General features: G+C 40.5%; 1 protein-coding gene across 2 annotated transcripts in view; it reads right to left on the reverse strand.

The window, feature by feature from the left end:
* Positions 1-4,275, reverse strand: part of LOC309533170 (cytochrome P450 2J5-like) — a 41,617-nt gene extending 37,342 nt beyond the window's left edge. For both annotated transcript variants that reach the window (XM_082224376.1, XM_082224375.1), the window contains exon 1: positions 4,078-4,275. In XM_082224376.1, the coding sequence (XP_082080502.1) occupies positions 4,078-4,245 (168 nt within the window). In that variant the 5' untranslated portion in view covers positions 4,246-4,275. The remainder of the gene's footprint in view (positions 1-4,077) is intronic.
* Between the last annotated feature and the right edge of the window lie 14,757 nt (positions 4,276-19,032).

Here is a 19,032-nt window from a genome sequence, read left to right on the forward strand (position 1 = left end):
AGCTAGACTGGTGACTGGGGGCGGCCGCTGAGACCACATAACACCGGTCTTGAAAGACCTACATTGGCTCCCAGTACGTTTCCGAGCACAATTCAAAGTGCTGGTGTTGACCTTTAAAGCCCTAAACGGCTTCGGCCCAGTATACCTGAAGGAGCGTCTCCACCCCCATCATTCTGCCCGGACACTGAGGTCCAGCGCCGAGGGCCTTCTGGCGGTTCCCTCATTGCGAGAAGCAAAGCTACAGGGAACCAGGCAGAGGGCCTTTTCGGTGGTGGCGCCCGCCCTGTGGAATGCCCTTCCATCGGATGTCAAGGTAATGGACAACTACCTGAAATTCAGAAGACATCTTAAGGCGGCCCTATTCAGGGAAGCTTTTAATGTATGATATTTTAGTGTTTTTTGGGCGGGGTACAAATAATAAATTATTATTATTATTATTATTATTATTATTATTATTATTATTATACATATCTGGGCTAGAGAATATTACCAATTCCAATGTTTCAAAAGTTAATATTTTCATATCCGATGGTTGAGTAATTTTGTATTTTTTGAAGCGTTTTCGCTGAAAAATGCTCAGAATTGTATTTAAGAAACAAGGAAATAAACTAAACTATGGTCTGATAAAGAGTTAATGCTTGCGGAGGAGGCAATGGAAAGGTGCCTGTTCTGTTTGTCCCTTGTCTTCTCTAGTTACACGTGAGCTGCTGCTGAGAAAGGCTGATGTGCTCCTGATTCATTGCCAATCGAACTTGTTCCCCTTCCGTCTGTTGGAAGGGGAGAAGTACAAAGCATTCTAGGCCAGGGATGTCCAACAGGTAGATCATGATTTATTAATTCAGCTTCTTGTGTTACACGATGTGTTTTGGAGATGAGTGCCCTTCAACCAGCAGCTATGAACGACACACATTAAAACTAGTATAAAGGGGCAAGATTCCGATTAATACTGAAAAGCACAAAACCATACAAAGTAGGATAATGGCAGCAGGGGTAGCTAAGTGAAATCCGGGGAAAACACAAGGCAACATAAAACGTTGTATTTTCTATGGGACAACTTGTAAGTGGTAGCAAGACTTCATTTCCAAGTGAAATTAGTTTCACGGCTTTCTAAATGATTCTCTGAAGCTCATTTCACAGCCCTGCCGTTGTAATCTTGGAGAGAGTATTACCTGGAGATTAGCACTTACTGTAAACTCGCCATACATCAGGAAAATTCCTGACATGTCCTGACAGGAATCGGCAAAATGTCAGGGAACACCCAGATGTATGGCAACCCAATGAAAAAAGCTCAACAATTTCTTAAAAAATGGCAACCCTAGTTTACCGCAGAGATCCTTTAAGAAGATTTTGGTATTTTAGTTTATAGTTTGTTTTTTATAAGTGCTTCTGGTTTGAGTGAAAAAGATTGAATAGGGCATGGAGGTTAGTACCTGTTGAGAGGCTGCTGTGAATGAATGCTGTGGTCTTTTTTCTGTAATAATATTTTATTCTTTTTTCATATAGAAAGTTACATTTCTTAACCTTGATAACCTCAAGGTAAGATTACTTGCAATGTGTTATACATAGGGTTGCCTCTGAAGACAGTTTGGAAACTTCAGCTAGTGCAGAATTCAGCGGCCAGGTTGCTCACCGGAACAAGAGCAGATTACATCGCTCCTGGTCCGGCTGCACCAGCTACCAGTTAGTTTCTGGACCCAATTCAAAGTGCTGGTTTTGACCTAGAAAGCCTTAAATGGCTCAGAACCACAATACCTCAAGGACCGCCTCTTTCGATATTATCTTACCCGGACCTGAAATCATCTTCTGAGGCCCTTCCTTGTGTTCCTCCTCCATAAGAGGTCCAGAGGGTGGCAACACAAGAATGGACCTGCTCTGCAGTGACTCCCCGTCTGTGGAATGCTCTCGCCAGGGAAGTTCACCTGGCAAAACCTTCCTTTTAAACTAGGCCTATGCCCTTTTAAAATCTGATTTTTTTCTGTAGGGGCGTATTATTGGGTGGTTAATAATAATAATAATAATAATGTTCCAATTGACAAAACAATTGGAATATAGAAATTTTCCATATAGAAAGTTACATTTGTTACTCAACAATTATACAGTGGTACCTCGGGTTACACACTTCAGGTTACATACGCTTCAGGTTACAGACACTGCTAACCTAGAAATAGTACCTCGGGTTAAGAACTTTGCTTCAGGATGAGAACAAAAATCATGCTCTGGCGGCACGGCAGCAGCAGGAGGCCCCATTAGCTAAAGTGGTGCTTCAGGTTAAGAACAGTTTCAGGGTAAGAACGGACAGGTTAAGAGGCTAATGATGGGAGTAAATTAGCCTCCTGAGTTTTCCCAGGGGATAGGAAAATGCTGCCTCGTCCGCAGTTGCCAATAAATCACCCCCGAGTTCGAAAGAAGGAGGGGTGGGGGCACTGGACGGAAAGCCCTCAAGTGAGTTTTTGGATCTCCTGGACGCTACTTCTGATTATGATCCGTGTTGCATTGCTCAAGATAAGTAATTGGAGAAGAGTAAATGCACATGTTTCGAGCGAAGGAAAGGGTGTACTGATTGCTAATTAAATCGACCACTGAGAAGCTGAGTGATGGGTTGGACTGAACAGAAGACTACATCAAAGAATCACAACCATGTCGGTATGTTGAAACGGATCGGAACGGGGGGGGAGACTTTTCACTTTTTCAATATGATTTACCTAACAACCCCTCCCCAAGAAGAACCGCCACATTACTGATAGCAAGTAAGATGGGAAAATAAACTGAGTGAAAATAAAATTATCAACTAAAGGCTCTGTTTTGCGGAAGATCTGGAAAGGTAACAAAAGGCTTTTGGATGACGCAGTTCTAATTGGGAACCGACATTATGAGACTGACTTTGTTGCAAGATTTACAGTCAAAGGGGGAGGGAGCCACTGTTCTGTTATCATATCTGAATTTTACGTTTGATTTGGCAAGAACTCCCCTGGAAAGGCTGATTTATGGGGCAACTGGTCTGGGAAAGTTAATGAGCAGACGCTTAGACTGTATTTTATGGGAACTGCTGAAATGGCGCCTGCCGTTTGAATAGGACTTTTGGATCTGCGTGAAAATCCACACAGGACTATAATAATGTTTGCTTCAACTCGCTTGTGGAGATAACTCAGAGGTTATTAAGAAGAAAAATGATAACAGCAAGAAGATTGGAAGACGGGATTTGTAAAGGATAACAACAAAGAGATGGAAAGATGGGACTTGTGAACATCAAAGCAGCAGAAATATGAGATGATTGGACCCTTTTTGAACTTAAAGCATGGGTACCCCCAACAAAAATTTTAGATTCCGCTAAATATTTGGAGTTTATTATGTATTGGTATAATTTGGAATTAATGTGATATGATTGGTTTGTTAACTGGAAATTTAATAAAAATTATTTTAAAAAAAAGAAAGAACGGACCTCCGGAACAAATTAAGTACTTAACCCAAGGTACCACTATATTCCAATTCAACAAAACAAGTGATTTCCCACTCAACCAATATCAATGTTTATAACTTGAATTACATACTATTGCATTTTAAAGTTCCACCTTATCTAATTTGATCCTCTCTAACATGTTTCTTAATATATTCTGCTGTTTTCTTACAGTTTAAACCCCACTGTGGTCTTTGCATATGGGAAATAACTTTTTATATAGACTGGAAAGGTTTTCTAATCTTCTTTAAAAGATTCTAAATTTGTATCTTTTATCAATTTTTGCCATCTCTGCATATTCCAAGATTTTCATAAAGCATTCTTCCTTTGAGGGTGTTGTCTCTTCCTTCCTCAGTTTAACAGTATACAATAAATATTTTTGATCTGTAGGTTTTAATGCATATTTTTCAACTTTTATATGGTTTTGTGCTTTGCAATATTAATTATAATACTATTTACATTATTACTATTATTTGTATTGCTTACAGCTTCTGACAACGGAGGCTTATGGCATTTACCATTTTAACCCATTCTATTGTTGAAGCTGAAATATCACAATTGTTGGGGAAAATAGATAAAAGAATTGTTGGCATCAGACTGAGTTATTACGAAGCAATAAGTACCTGAATGAGAGTATTTTCATCAATCTTGAATCCAAACCTCCATATGGCTCCAATGAGAGGAAGCTGGAGAAGTCCTGGGGGATAATGCCTGCGTGACCAGAGCTGTTTCAGGTAGTGCAGAATCAGAAGAGGCACCAGCAGAGCAATCAAAAGTGCCCATACCTCCATCCTTCTCTTGCTGTCTCTTTCTCCTTATTTTTTTCTCCCAAGAGACTGTGATCTACTTCCAGTACCCCAAGAGTCCTCTGGTATTTAATATGGATATCTTTCCCTCTTATGGAATTGCTACTCCTTGTAACCTGTGCCTTGGGAAGGTACCAATCTGATGTAGGCGTCAAAGCCTTCAGAAAGAACTCTGAGTTCAAGCTCTTATTAATCCAGCAATGAGGGCCAGGATAGTAAATGCATTACAATTGCAAAAGCCAACAAACTTCTACCTGCAGTTGAATCGAACCACAGTGCAGTACAATTGTTACTTCCACAGAGCACTTGCTAGTTGCAATCCATCAGAGGTGCCAACTTGAATAAAATATGAGGAAGGGGGCAAGTGAGCCCCACCTCGCATAATCAATCACATAATGTGGCTCACATCCACCATTAGAATGGCAATTGCCATGAACTTTGGTGGAGCCAGGCCCCTTCACATATTTTAGAGGGGCACTGAAGGGACCTCAGCCCCTGGTTCTTTGCTCCGAGGTAACCCATTTCCTGTTGAGTGCAACAATAATAGAGAACCTTTGTTCTGGACAGCCCTTTAAATGTTTTCTCATAGTCATGAGGAAAGGAGTCTGTGGTCGCTCGTCTAATTCTTCAGATGGCAAGGCAGCACACCCCCAGAGATGCCTCCTGTTGGCATTCCACTGCCCAAGGCAGCTGTCACAGCCTGCCTTGTGGGTGGACCGGCCCTCTGCTTCATAGCTGGTTATGATAAGAAACCCACACACACTTTCCTGTATTTATAGCGGTAGCTGCTGGTGCTAGATTTCAGGATCTGTGGGTTGGCATAATAACCCAATACTGGCATGAAGAGAGGGATCCAACGGAAACTCTGGCAGCAGATATTCAAAATGTGTGCTACATATTTCACTGCCTAATGGTCACCACCATATAATAGCCGAGCTCCTTTTTTCAAATCATTCCCAAAGCATTCACCACATAATGGTCACAGGGCATTGTAAGCGTGCATGAGAATGCCTTGCCCCAATTCAGACTACCTATTATCCTTCTTGTACCTGTTCACACAAATTCTGTGCATCCTAATCACACCAAAAACAGTTAGTAACAAGTAATAAGCAATATAAACATAATTATGTTTCTTCATAAACACTGTTTCCTCGATTAAGGGTCATGCTTTGGTTTTCCCCCAATAATCGTAGCACCCCCCCTTTTTTGAAAAGAATAATTGGCATAAAAATGTGACAACTATGGTGAAATATGGTACTTCACACTAAACATATTTAACCATTCATTATAAGCATTGTTCAAAGAGGGAAGGATGAAAATATATTTTGGCCTTTCTAGTATGTGAAGATGGATGAGACAGGAATTTGAAGTCATACTCTAGTTTAAGAGCATTTTGTTTAGGATTTTCTGTTTTTTCAGCCCACATTTGAATGTCAGATGAACATCAATCCAAAATAATGTATGTACAGAAGGAATGCTCCAAAGCAAGACCCCTTAACACACTTCAGTTTCCAGTCTTTTAAGCTCACATTTCCTAGCCATTTCTATAGATGCTTAGGGATGGATGTCAACCCACTTTAGCAACTAAATTGACTTTGAGAAATATTTTGGGGGAACTCAATGCCATTTTCAACTGAGATTCAGGAAAAAAGATGCTGGTTTCCAGGCAAGAGATTAGTATTCACTTATAACAGGGAATATAATGATTCATTGGATGAGCAGTATTTAGCTTCAAAGCAGAAAATGAAAATGAATGAACTGCAGCTAAAATCTTATATTCATTTTTCACATGGTCTAGTCCTCATCTGAATACTGAAAAAAAAAAGCCATGCCTCCCCTACCTGACCCCCTAATATTCTTAAGACAGTCTCTTCTCCAGTCTTCAAAGAGTGGCTGGAAGTGAGGAGGCAGAAAAAGGTCCTCCTTTCCTTCCACTCTGCAGTTTTAATCGGAAATTTTAGGCTTAGAACTGTGCCCAGAAGTCAGAAACTGCTCACACTAATGAAATTCCTTGTTTCAACTGTGCCTAGAACACTGATAGAAAGTTGTCTGTAGTTTCCCAGTCAAGTGATGCGTACAAAAATGGAAATGCAAATGATATGGTCATGTGTGCCTAAAAATGCATACAATAGTGAAAATAACACACAGGCCTTGCTTCGGGCAAAATTGCACAAATGTGTGTGCATTAGGAGAAATTAGCACTAAAATGCTGATGAAGTTTCATGAGTACTTTTTTAAAAAAGATCCAGAAGGGATGAAGAAATGTGGAGAACTGAACTTAAGTTTGGAAAAAGAGTTTAATTGGGTCATACAGGAGGGAGCTGCTTTCCTTAGCAGTAGGGACAGTGCTTAAGTTGCAAGTCTCTCTTTCATTAAAAAAATTCCAGCCAAGGTTTTGGCTGCAGGGGCCTCACTATAGGCACCATCATCATTGCCACTGCTAAGTCAGTAGAGAGTAGACACATTTAGTTTTCCATGATGGCAACAAAAGTATGTAATTCCCTTAGTGAAAAGATTATTTTGCTCACCTCTGTCCCCTCTAGATGACCTGTTCTGAAGGTCATTGTTCCATTTTTATCCCATCGTTCCTCCAAAGAGTCTTCTGTGGTGGACAAAGTCTTCTTACTCATGCTTTTTATTTTATTTTATCTCAATGATAATCATAAGAAATTGAGCAGGCGGAGAGATAGTAAGTGGCCCTTATCTCAGATCAATTTAAACCTGATGTCACTTCTTCAACCCTCTATCCTCTATCATAATGGATTCCAAAATATTGATTTGTGGTATTAAGGCCCTGATTTGTGGTATTCAGGGGGACCTGTTTGGCTTAGGAGAAATGAAAACAACTACTCACGATATGCCAAAAGCTACTTAATTTTTTTATGACAAAATCCATGGCTTCCATCAGCTTCTGGAACCGTTCATATTCAAGAGCAAACCAGTGCCCAAAAGCCACAGGACATATCACGTTGGAGACTGAATTAGCGATGGGCATGGAGGGGTCAAGTGGTTGTCCTGCAAAATAAAGTTATACTAATGTTAGCTCAGCTGCTCCTGTTCATGCTGAGAGTGGGAATTCATGGTGGTCAAGAGAAATTGCTGGGATCTCCATTAGGAACCAAGAAAAACATATCACATTCTTTTCTAAAATGGACAGAGGTAGTACACAAATATATCTTCATACGCCAGTTCAGCACCATCGCCCCTCATCACATACCCTTTGAACGTGCAAACGTGCAAAACTTCCATGAGCTGATGGGCCTCCTCTGCTATTTGGTGCTCCATGCCTTTCTTCCCTAGCCCCAGCTTCCGCATAGTAACTACATCAAACTGTCTTTGTTGCCTCCAGGTGTGACCATTTGAAAATAAAATACCTACGAAAAATCAGTGAGAAATAATGACTTACAGAAATCAATGTGAAAAGTTGCCATCTCAGAACAAACCATGTTTATTGAAGTTCATGCCTTTGCATGTAAGAGCTGCTTAGTCTCTCTAAAGCAGAGAATTACAAGATAATGCAGAAAGGATTCTGGGTATAATTTGGAGGGAATTTAGAGGAAAAACCTATCAAGCTTCTGGTGACCCTATTGGGAAAAGAATGGAAGTGGTAGAAATGGAAGTTCTTTTCTTTTTCTCTTGATAAATTTCCCTACAGGAATTGCAAGATATAAACACGGGTGTAAAATAATGAATATACAACAAGTAAATAACTGGATTTTTTAAAATAAATGACTACAGTGGAGAGCTTCCTGTTTAAATAAAAATGAAGGATTTATTGTTTTCATATATGGAGGAAAGGTTGGAAATTTTTTTTGGGGGGGGGCGGAGAGATAAAGTCATCATCCTGGATTGGAAGAGGACTATTCTTGACTCATACTGGAATGAACATTTAGAATATTTTGAATACACACATGAAGTTGATATCTGGCCAGTGAAAGACCCTGTGTGAGAGGCAGGGTGGGAGACTGGGGGAAGAAAGGGAAGCACCCAGGTGAGAGCTGGGAGCCACTCCCTTCTGTGTGAGACAAGAGTTAAGACGTATCTTTGAGAGAGGGCTTGGCATTTCTCTCTCTCTCTCTCTCTCTCTTTTCCTTTCTTTGTTTTTATTTTGGTTATTTATTTATTTGTTTTAGTCAGTATGCTGAAAAGTTTCAGCAAACAAACCCAATTCAGCCAATTTTCCCCACACCGTTTTTAAGGATAGAATGTATAATGTCAACCAGTTACTAGTTCTACTGGTTCAACCAGGCGGGATTTTATTGAGGGTGAATTCTGCGCCATATTCTTGAGAAGAATATTCCGCTTTGTTAGTTCTTCTGTAATGCTTCCTGAACACTCCCGCATTATTGCTGTCTGGGGAAACTATATCTATTGCAAAAGTGCGACAAAAAGAAGTCTGTGCATATGTAGTTTTCAGTAGAAAGTTAAAGGATGTGATAGAATGGATATGAAACTGTATGACCACCTCAAAATCTTTGCAGGCATAAATATTATTGAAAATGGAGTTGGATGTAACCATCTTGAGATTATTATGAGCACAAATTATGATGAATGTGTAATCAAAAAGTTTTCTGGAGGAGCCTTTGTTACATGAGTCTGTGCCCAAAAGATGTTGGAAGAGCTTGCCGAGAGAAGCAGTCTTTTGTGCTTCTAAGAGATGTCATAATCAACCAAATCTCCACATGTGCTGAAGCCAGGTTTTCATACACCCCAACTAATGTGTCATATGATGGCATGAGAACTAGCCACACTTAATTTAAAAAGATATCCAGTGGGAAAATCCGGCTGGGAAAGGAGTCAGTGCTTTATCTCTCATCAACATTCTGCACTTGCTCCTCAGGCTTCCTGCCATGCCTTCTTGCTCTTTGAAGTCACACAGAATGATTGGTGCTGATATTATCCTTTTAATTCCTGGCAATTGAGCTGTAACATATGTCTATGATTAAATCATAATTTCAAAAAGGTTTCTACACGCTTCTGCTGATGAGGAATAGACACCTGATCCACTTGGGGGATTCTGAACCTATTGTGATTCAATCACAGGAGAGACAGAAGCAGCAAGTCCTGCAACAAAATTTGGGATCTTTGGGGCTTATTTATGTAAGATCATACCCACAGTACACTCATTGGAATTAATGCAACTAAATTAGTCATGTCAGGCAATTTCATCATGTCTACTCTTAAGTGGGATTATGCTCTCTATAATCCTCCCACATGTACTTAAAGACTTGTACATGGTGCAATATTCGTTAGCTGTTACTATATGCTGTACACAAACACCTACGCGCCTCTTTTCTACTCGCCTCAGTTTCCCTGCTGTGACCTCCCATTAGTTTACAAATTCTGCTCCCCTGTTGATTTCAAGCCAGTGAGAGTTACTCTTGAAACCCATCATCACAATAAATGTAATTACCAATTACCGTATATTGTCTCCCTGCTTATTTAACTTATATGCAGAATTCATCATGCGAAAGGCTGGGCTGGATGAATCCCAAGCCGGAATTAAGATTGTCAGAAGAAATATCAACAACCTCAGATAGGCAGATGACACAATCTTGATGGCAGAAAGTGAGGAGGAAATAAAGAACCTTTTAATGAGGGTGAAAGAGGAGAGCGCAAAATATGGTCTGAAGCTCAACATCAAAAAAACGAAGATCATGGCCACTGGGCCCATCACCTCCTGGCAAATAGGAGGGGAAGAAATGGAGGCAGTGAGAGATTTTACTTTCTTGGGCTCCATGATCACTGCAGATGGTGACAGCAGTCACGAAATTAAAAGACTCCTGCTTCTTGGGAGAAAAGCAATGACAAACCTAGACAGCCTCTTAAAAAGCAAAGACATCACCTTGCCAACAAAGGCAGTATACTTAAAGCTATAGTTTTCCCAGTAGTGATGTATAGAAGTGAGAGCTGCACCATAAAGAAGGCTGATGGCCGAAGAATTGATGCTTTTGAATTATGGTGCTGGAGGAGGCTCTTGAGAGTCCCATGGACTGCAAGAAGATAAAACCGATCCATTCTTAAGGAAATCAGCCCTGAGTGCTCACTGGAAGGACAGATCGTGAAGCTGATGGTTGGACAGTGTTCTCGAAGCTACCAGCATGAGTTTGACAAAACTGTCGGAGGCAATGGAAGACAGGAGTGCCTGGCGTGCTCTGGTCCATGGGGTCACGAAGAGTTGGACACAACTAAATGACTAAACAACAACAAGAAGAAGAAGATAACTCTTATTGGAATAATTAGAATATTAGAAGAAGCAAGGCCTGCTCACAGGTGCCAGGCCACAGCAACTCTTTTCAGTAGGTCTTGCCCCCATGAGGCAGTTGTGGAGGATGAACATCTCCTTCTTCCCACAGCTGTTTAGCTCTCCTCCTTCCACAGGTCCTTTCCATGCTATCTAAGACTCCACTGATGCACCCTTCTCTGCTCCTCCCTCTTCATCCCTCTTCTGGTCCTGGAAGACACCGGTAGAGGGGAGCTTGTTGCAGCAGAAGGGTGGACACCCTGGCTCCTTCACTAGCCTGGCTCATCTCTGCCTCTTGGCCTCTCCTATCTAGTCCAACTCCCTCCAATGCTGGAATCATCTAAAGACATCCACGACACATGGCCATCCAACTTCTGCTTAAATACCTCCAAGGAGGAGAGTCCACAATCTCCCAAGAGAGACCATTCCACTGTCAAAAAGCTCTTACTGTCAGTAAGTTTTTCCATATGTTTATTTCTGAATCTTCTTTTTTGTAACATGAAGCCATTGATTTGAGTCCTACCCTCCAGAGCAGGGCTGGATCAATACATATCAAAGAAGCGATTCAGTTAAACACATTGTATTTTTAAAATTATTGTTCAATTTTACAATTAACATTCACATTCAAATAAAAGTCATAATCATAAACGTATACGATTCTCTGAATCCTTGGACTTCCCTGAGCTGAGATTCCATGGATTCCATTCAACTGCATCATATAATGTTCTCCAGTTTTTCCTAAAATTCCATTCTTACCATAGTTCTTGTTACATTACAAGTGTTGTTACATTGCTGCCAATGTTTTTAATTGTGTACAGTGTCCTCCAAGGGAACTTACAAATTTTCCCCATTCCTTATTAAAGTTATTCTTCTTGGTTTCTAATCTTTCCGGTCATTTTTGCCATTTTGGCATAGTCCATCATTTTTCTCAACCATTCCTCTCTGGTAAGGACTTTATCTTGTTTCCTTCTCAGAACCAAAAATATTGGCGCTGCTGTCGTAGCATACATAGTCGTTTCTGCTCCTTTCATATTTCTGCACCTTAGATTCCTAGTAAAAACGCTTCTGGATTTCTTCACAAAGGTTATTTTAAATATTTTTTTCAACTCATTATATATCATTTCCCAAAATGCTTTTGTTATCTTGCAGGTCATCATGTATTGTGGAGGGTGCCTTCTTTATCTTTACATATCCAACAAATATTTGTAGCAGTTCTATACATTTTTGCTAATTTAGTAGGTGTTAGATACCACGATACATCATTCTCACAAAGTTTTCCATGTACAGCATGCTGTGAATTTTAAATCTTCCCTCCATAACTTTTCCCAAGATGAGAATGGTATATTATGCCCAATATCTCTTGTCTATTGTATCATCACTGATTTAATTTATTCATAATAAAAGAATTCCTTCCAGTAGCACCTTAAAGACCAACTAAGTTAGTTCTTGGTATGAGCTTTCGTGTGCATGCACACTTCTTCAGATAACTGAAGTATCTGAAGAAGTATCTGAAGAAGTGTGCATGCACACGAAAGCTCATACCAAGAACTAACTTAGTTGGTCTTTAAGGTGCTACTGGAAGGAATTCTTTTATTTTGACTATGGCAGACCAACACGGCTACCTATCGTTAATTTATTCATCTTTAGCATACCATTCTAGCAACAGTTTATACATTTTGGAAAGTAACTTCACATTCATTTTTATTACTGATATCCTTCCCCACTTAAATGCATTGTAAACTTCATACAGGGAAGTTCCTTTGGCGAAAAATGGGACTCCACTGCGCCATCTGGTGTCATAGTGTTATAATGCATAGAAAGAGCTTTATCTTTACAAATGTAGCCTAGTCCCAGGAAAAAAACTATTACTTCCCTTAATCTGGACACTATATATCTGCTGATGCAGCCTAGAACAGCATTAGCTTTTTTGTAATTGCATCACACTGTTGACTCATATTAAGCATGTTGTCCAGAGAAGACCTCAAGTGAAGGAGACAGTGTTGTTGCAGAGAGTTTCAGAAAAGCAAACTGTTTTACACCTTTATATTTTTTTCCCAGCCCCAAAATCGTGAAACAAGAGACATGACAATGTCTTGCCAGCTTTCTGTACATGATAACGTGTTAAGGAGGAAGTTGCTTTGCAAATGTGCTTTGCAAACTGCAAGCAGCAAGTTTCATTCAGCCCAGGGCAAATTCATTTGCTCCATATCTTCACCGTTCCCTGCTCAAGAATCCAAGGAGTTTTCTTGGAACATCCCCAACCTTGAAATTTATATCCCAGACATTGAACAGGTAGTAATCACCAGTGATACGAGCTGAAAGAATAGCATTCTGGTAAAACTTAAATGATCCACTTTTGCTGGAAAACTTAACCAGATTGTGGACTCTTGTTCATTGAAGGCTTTCAGCAGAGAATGTTTGAGGAAGAAATGGGAATTTGCCTTCAATTATTATACTACTACCATTATACTACTACTACTACTATGCTTTGGTTGACATTCCCTGCATTACAGAGGGATGGATTGGGCGACCCTCGGGGTCTCTTTCTGCTCTGCAGTTGTTGTTTTTATTGTAGGGTGACAAGCAGAAGAAAGAAATTTGTCTGGATAAAAATCCAGTGTAAAAACAGTTGTGTGAGGTTTTTTGGAAGCATCAAAGTGGTGGAGGGAGGGGGGTAGGTTTCTGAGCCCAGAAACTTGTTTAGAAAAGCTCATAAGATGCCCTAAGCAAGCGGTCAGAACTCCCCGTCCCCGGGAGACATTTGAACTGTAACCGTGTATGTGCAAACAGAAGGGGAAACGACAGGCCACCAGAGTTCTGGAGTACTGACCCAGAAACTGAATAGCTAGAGGAGGCCAACAACCTACCTCTTGAAAGACTGACTCCCGTGACTAAAGGATTAAAAGAGCAGCAGTTACTGCTCTCCTTGCGAAAAGCACTGAGACACCACTTAGTGTGCTTTGGCATGCAGTTTTTTGACTTCCCTGTCTTCAAGAGCAAGGAATGTTTGGCTTACTAACAAAAGGCTTATCAAGTGAAGGTGTTGTAAGTGAGAATTCACATGTGTAAAGTGGAAACAAGCCACATATTCAGAATTTTGAATTGGAAAATATCACCAATGAAAGTCTTTGGGGGGGGGAATAAACATTTCATGAACTGTAAAAAAAAAAGAAAGAGTAAAATTGAATGAACTAAACTTTGAGACTAAGTCGTGCCAGGAAGTTCAACAGACATGGATCAAGGGGTAGGTAAATCTGCAAAAAATATCCTTTACTGTGCTGAGTTGCTGGTTTCTGGGATTGACTTCAAAATCTTCTTGCCATTCTCTATCACCACCTGCTGGCCATGACTGAGCCCATAACCTTTTTTAGCTATTTGTGATTTTAAAAAATGTCTTGCACGTATAGTTGAAGATAAATCTTTACTTGTCAGGCTGGCAACAGTTAAACAACAAGCATTATTTACATATAAATTCATGAGTGCAATATGTTTCTCTCCCTTGAGCCCAAGAGAGGGTTCCGACATGACAGCTTATACTCTAAATTCACTCTTCCCTCCCACCCACCCAACTGAATACCTTCAAAATGATAGACTGATTCTGAGCAGGGCATGAGGAAAGATGCAAAGAGAACAAAAGGCTAAACGAATTGTAAATAATGTAGTGACGGAAGAATTTAAGATAGAAAAAGGGACACAACAAGGTTGCCCAATTTCCCCATTGCTTTTTATATCGGTCCTGGGGGTTTTGCTGAATATGGCTAGAAGGGACCGGTTGGTTAAAGGTATACAGGTCGGAGCCAAACAGTACAAATTGAGAGCATTTGCAGATGACTTAGTATTGACGTTACAGGAGCCAGAATCTAGTACCAAAAGAGTTTTAGAACTGATTCAAGAATTCGGTCAAGTTGCAGGATTTAAGTTGAATAAGTCAAAGACCAAGGTTTTAGAGAAAAATTTAATACCAGTGGAGAGAGAGAGGTTTCAGAATGAGACAGGTTTAACATTGGTTAAGAAAGTTAAATATTTGGGGATTAACATGACAGCAAAAAAAGGGGAATTTATTCAAAGACAACTATGAAAAATGCTGGGTTGAAGTGAAAAAAGATTTAGAAATTTGGTCAAATTTGAAGCTTTCACTGCTGGGCCGTATTGCTGTGTAAAAATGAATGTATTGCCTAGAATGTTGTTTTTGTTTCAAACATTGCAAATTGTGGACAAAATGGACTGTTTCAAGAGGTGGCAGAGAGATATTTCTAAATTTGTCTGGCAGGGCAAGAAGCCTAGTATAAAATTTAAAATACTAACAGGTGCAAAGGAAAGAGGTGGATTTGCCCTGCCAGACTTTAATCTTTACTATGAATCAGCAGCTTTTTGCTGGTTGAAAGAATGGTTGCTTCTTGAAAACACTGACATTTTGGATTTAGAAGGTTTTAACAATGTATTTGGATGACATGCATATCTGTGGTATGATAAGGTCAAAGTACATAAAGCATTTAAAAATCACATTATCAGGAAAGCATTGTTTAATGTCTGGATAAGATACAAGGACTTATTGGAAAATAAAACTCCAAGGTGGTTGTCACCGATGGAAGCAAAAGCTCCGAAAAAGCTCAATATGGAGGCCAAATGGCCAAAATATTGGGAAATTTTGGAACAAGACGGAGATAGATTGAAATTGCAGAGTTTTGAGAAATTAAACAACAAAGTGCAAGACTGGCTTCATTATTATCAGATAATGGAGACATATAATTTGGACAAGAAAATTGGTCTCCAGGTGGAAAAATCAAAATTAGAAACAGAACTGTTAGAACCCAAAACTAAGATTTTGTCAAAAATGTATAACTTGCTATTGAAATGGAATACTCAGGATGAAACGGTGAAATCTGCTATGATTAAATGAGCACAAGATGTTGGACATAACATTATGTTTGCTGACTGAGAACAGTTGTGGACCATAGGTATGAAGTTTACGGCATGTAATGCCTTGTGAGAGAATATTATGAAAATGATTTACAGGTGGTACATGACCCCAGTCAAGCTTGCAAAAATCTATCATTTGCCCAATAATAAATGTTGGAAATGTAAAGAAACTGAAGGTACATTCTTTCACCTTTGGTGGACGTGCCCAAGGATTAAGGCTTTCTGGGAAATGATATATAATGAACTGAAAAAGGTATTTCAATATACCTTCTTGAAGAAACCAGAGGCCTTTCTCCTGGGCATAGTCGGCCAATTGGTGCCAAAGAAGGATAGAACTTTTTTTATGTACGCTACAACAGCAGCAAGAATACTCATTGCAAAGTATTGGAAGACACAAGATTTACCCACTCTGGAAGAATGGCAGATGAAGCTGATGGACTATATGGAACTGGCAGAAATGACTGGCAGAATCCGAGACCAGGGAGAAGAGTCGGTGGAAGAAGATTGGAAGAAATTTAAAGACTATCTACAGAAATATTGTAATATTAATGAATGTTAGAATGATGTTGGATAGAAATTAAGTGGTTTCCAGCTGTAATGCTTTAAGGGAATATGAAAAATGGGTTGTTAATAGGGAAAAATCTAATGTTACTATTTTAAGACCAAAGATTAGGATAAACAAAGAGGGTAAGGATTTGCTGAGCCAACAAATTGAACTGGAATACAAAAAAGGGAGGTATGAGGAGGTCCGGGAAACAAGCTAAGGTAAATAAGTAATAGAAAAATGGAGGGGGTTTTAATCATTTTTATTTTATTTTGTTTTTTGTTTTTGTATTGTAATATCTTAAAAAAATCTTAATAAATATATTATTTAAAAAAATGAGTGCAATATGTTTCTGACATGACAGCTTATACTCCAATTCACTCTTCCCTCTGGCCCATGCAACTGAATACCTTCGAAATGATAGACTGATTCTGAGCAGGGCATGAGGAAAGATGCAAAGAGTCTTTGCATGCTTAAAATTCCAGGGTCGATTTCTAGCATTTCTGCTTAAAGGGTTGCAGACCAAGATAGAAATATCTGCCCATCCTTATCCTGGAGAAGAGGAGACTGAGAGGAGATATGAGAGCCATCTTCAAATATCTCCAGGGCTGTCACTTGGAAGAGGGAGTGAGCTTGATTTCTCCTGCTCTGAAGGACACAACCTGAACCTGTTGTGTTTGCTGTGATTTTCCATCTTGGTTGTGAAAAAAATTGTTGTTGTTTAGTCGTTTAGTCGTGTCCAACTCTTCATGACCCCATGGACCAGAGCACGTGAGGCACTCCTGTCTTCCACTGCCTCCCGCAGTTTGGTCAGGCTCATGTTTGTAGCTTCAAGAACACTGTCCAACCATCTCGTCCTCTGTCGTCCCCTTCTCCTTGTGCCCTCCATCTTTCCCAACATCAGGCTCTTTTCCAGGGAGTCTTCTCTTCTCATGAGGTGGCCAAAGTATTGGAGCCTCAACTTCACGATCTGTCCTTCCAGTGAGCACTCAGGGCTGATTTCCTTAAGAATGGATCGGTTTTATCTTCTTGCAGTCCATGGGACTCTCAAGAGTCTCCTCCAGCACCATTATTCAAAAGCATCAATTCTTTGGCGATCAGCCTTCTTTATGGTCCAGCTCTCACTTCCATACATCACTACTGGGAAAACCATGGCTTTACCTATACAGACCTTTGTTGGCAAGGTGAAAAAAATAGCCCTTCCATTTACACTTCTTCCATTCTTTTTCCAAGAAAAGTTCCAGAGGTTTGATAGCTTTCCTCTCTAAATTCACTCCAAGTTGTGTGCAGACTCCTTTCTCTTCCAACTCTATCTCTTCCAGCTTAGGATGTCTCTTCATCTCTTCATCGGTGGCTTCCTTCCACTCCTCCAACATCACAACACTGCCATTTGGCTGTTTCAGTCCTCTTGTCACCTTTTGTGAAGGACTTCTTCATTACACCATCTGTTGCCTCCACCTCCACCATTTCATCCTTCTGTTCTGGAAATCCTTCATCCATATGAAGGAATACCAATGAGACGGAAACATGGAAGGTGCCTAAAGAAGCCAGGGTGGCTATCTAAAGAACTTTTAACTAAGTTAAGATTAAAAAAGGATGTGTACAAAAAATGGAAAAGGGGGGAAACCACCAAAGAGGAATTCAAACAAATAGCCAGCACGTGTAGACACAAAGTCAGAAAAGCTAAAGCACAGAATGAACTCAGGCTTGCTAGAGAGGTTAAAAGCAACAAAAAAAGGTTTTTATGGGTATATTCGTAGCAAAAGGAAGAACAAAGAAACAGTGGGGTCACGCAGAGCAGAAGATGGTGAAATGCAAACAGGGGACACAGAAAAGGCTGAACTCCTCAATGGCGTCTTTGCCTCAATCTTCTCCGATAAAGAAAACAATGCCCGACCTGAAGAATTTGGAGCAAATGATTCAGCAGAGGAAACACAGCCCAGAATAACTAAGGAGATAGTACAAGAATACTTGGCTAGTTTAGATGTATTCAAGTCTCCAGGGCCAGATGAACTGCATCCAAGAGTATTAAAAGAACTGGCAGATGTGATCTCAGAACCACTGGCAGTCATCTTTGAGAAATCCTGGAGAACAGGTGAAGTCCCGGCTGACTGGAGGAGGGCAAATGTTGTCCCTATTTTCAAAAAGGGGGAAAGAGAGGACCCAAATAATTATCGCCCAGTCAGTCTGACATCAATACCAGGGAAGATTCTGGAGCAGATCATTAAGCAAACAGTCTGTGAGCACCTAGAAAGGAATGCTGTGATCACCAATAGTCAGCATGGATTTCTGAAAAATAAGTCATGTCAGACTAACCTGATCTCGTTTTTTGACAGAATTACAAGCCTGGTAGATGAAGGGAATGCAGTGGATGTAGCCTACTCTAATGGGAATTGGGGTTGCTTGTGCGTAAACTGCAAACTGCTCCAAGCTGGTTGTATAGCTAAACCTTTCCCTGGTTTGACAGCCCTTACAACGCGACTGTCTCAGTCACTGGCAGAATCCGTCAGTGGGCGTTTCCTAAATTTCCTCCAACATAAAAATTCCTTGACTCCAAGTCTCCTCCTAGATTCTCTGCGCGGAAGCTTTCTGTGCAGCGTGGGCGTGCCAAGCGGAGGTCCTGTGCTCTCTCCACTGATTTCACTGGAAGAGTCTCAGAGCCTCCCCTCCGCCATACTCTCAGCCTCCCCTTTCTCCCTGGTGTCCCCTGGATTTCCTTCCCCAGCGGAAGCTCTCTCTCTCTCCTTGCTAGTTCCCTCCCCTGCATCATTGGAGCGTCTTACCTCTCCTCTCGCCTCTGATGGCAGTTCCCTGACACCTACCTTGATTTCAGCAAGGCATTTGAAAAGGCGCCCCATGATATTCTTGTAAAGAAGCTGGTAAAATGCGGTCTTGACTATGCTACCACTCAGTGGATTTGTAACTGGCTGACTGACCGAACCCAAAGGGTGCTCATCAATGGTTCCTCTTCATCCTGGAGAAGAGTGACTAGTGGGGTGCCACAGGGTTCTGTCTTGGGCCCGGTCTTATTCAACATCTTTTTCAACGACTTGGATGATGGACT

The sequence above is a fragment of the Podarcis vaucheri genome (assembly GCF_965113315.1).
Source record: "Podarcis vaucheri genome assembly, chromosome: 5".
NCBI classification, from domain to species: Eukaryota; Metazoa; Chordata; class Lepidosauria; order Squamata; family Lacertidae; genus Podarcis; species Podarcis vaucheri.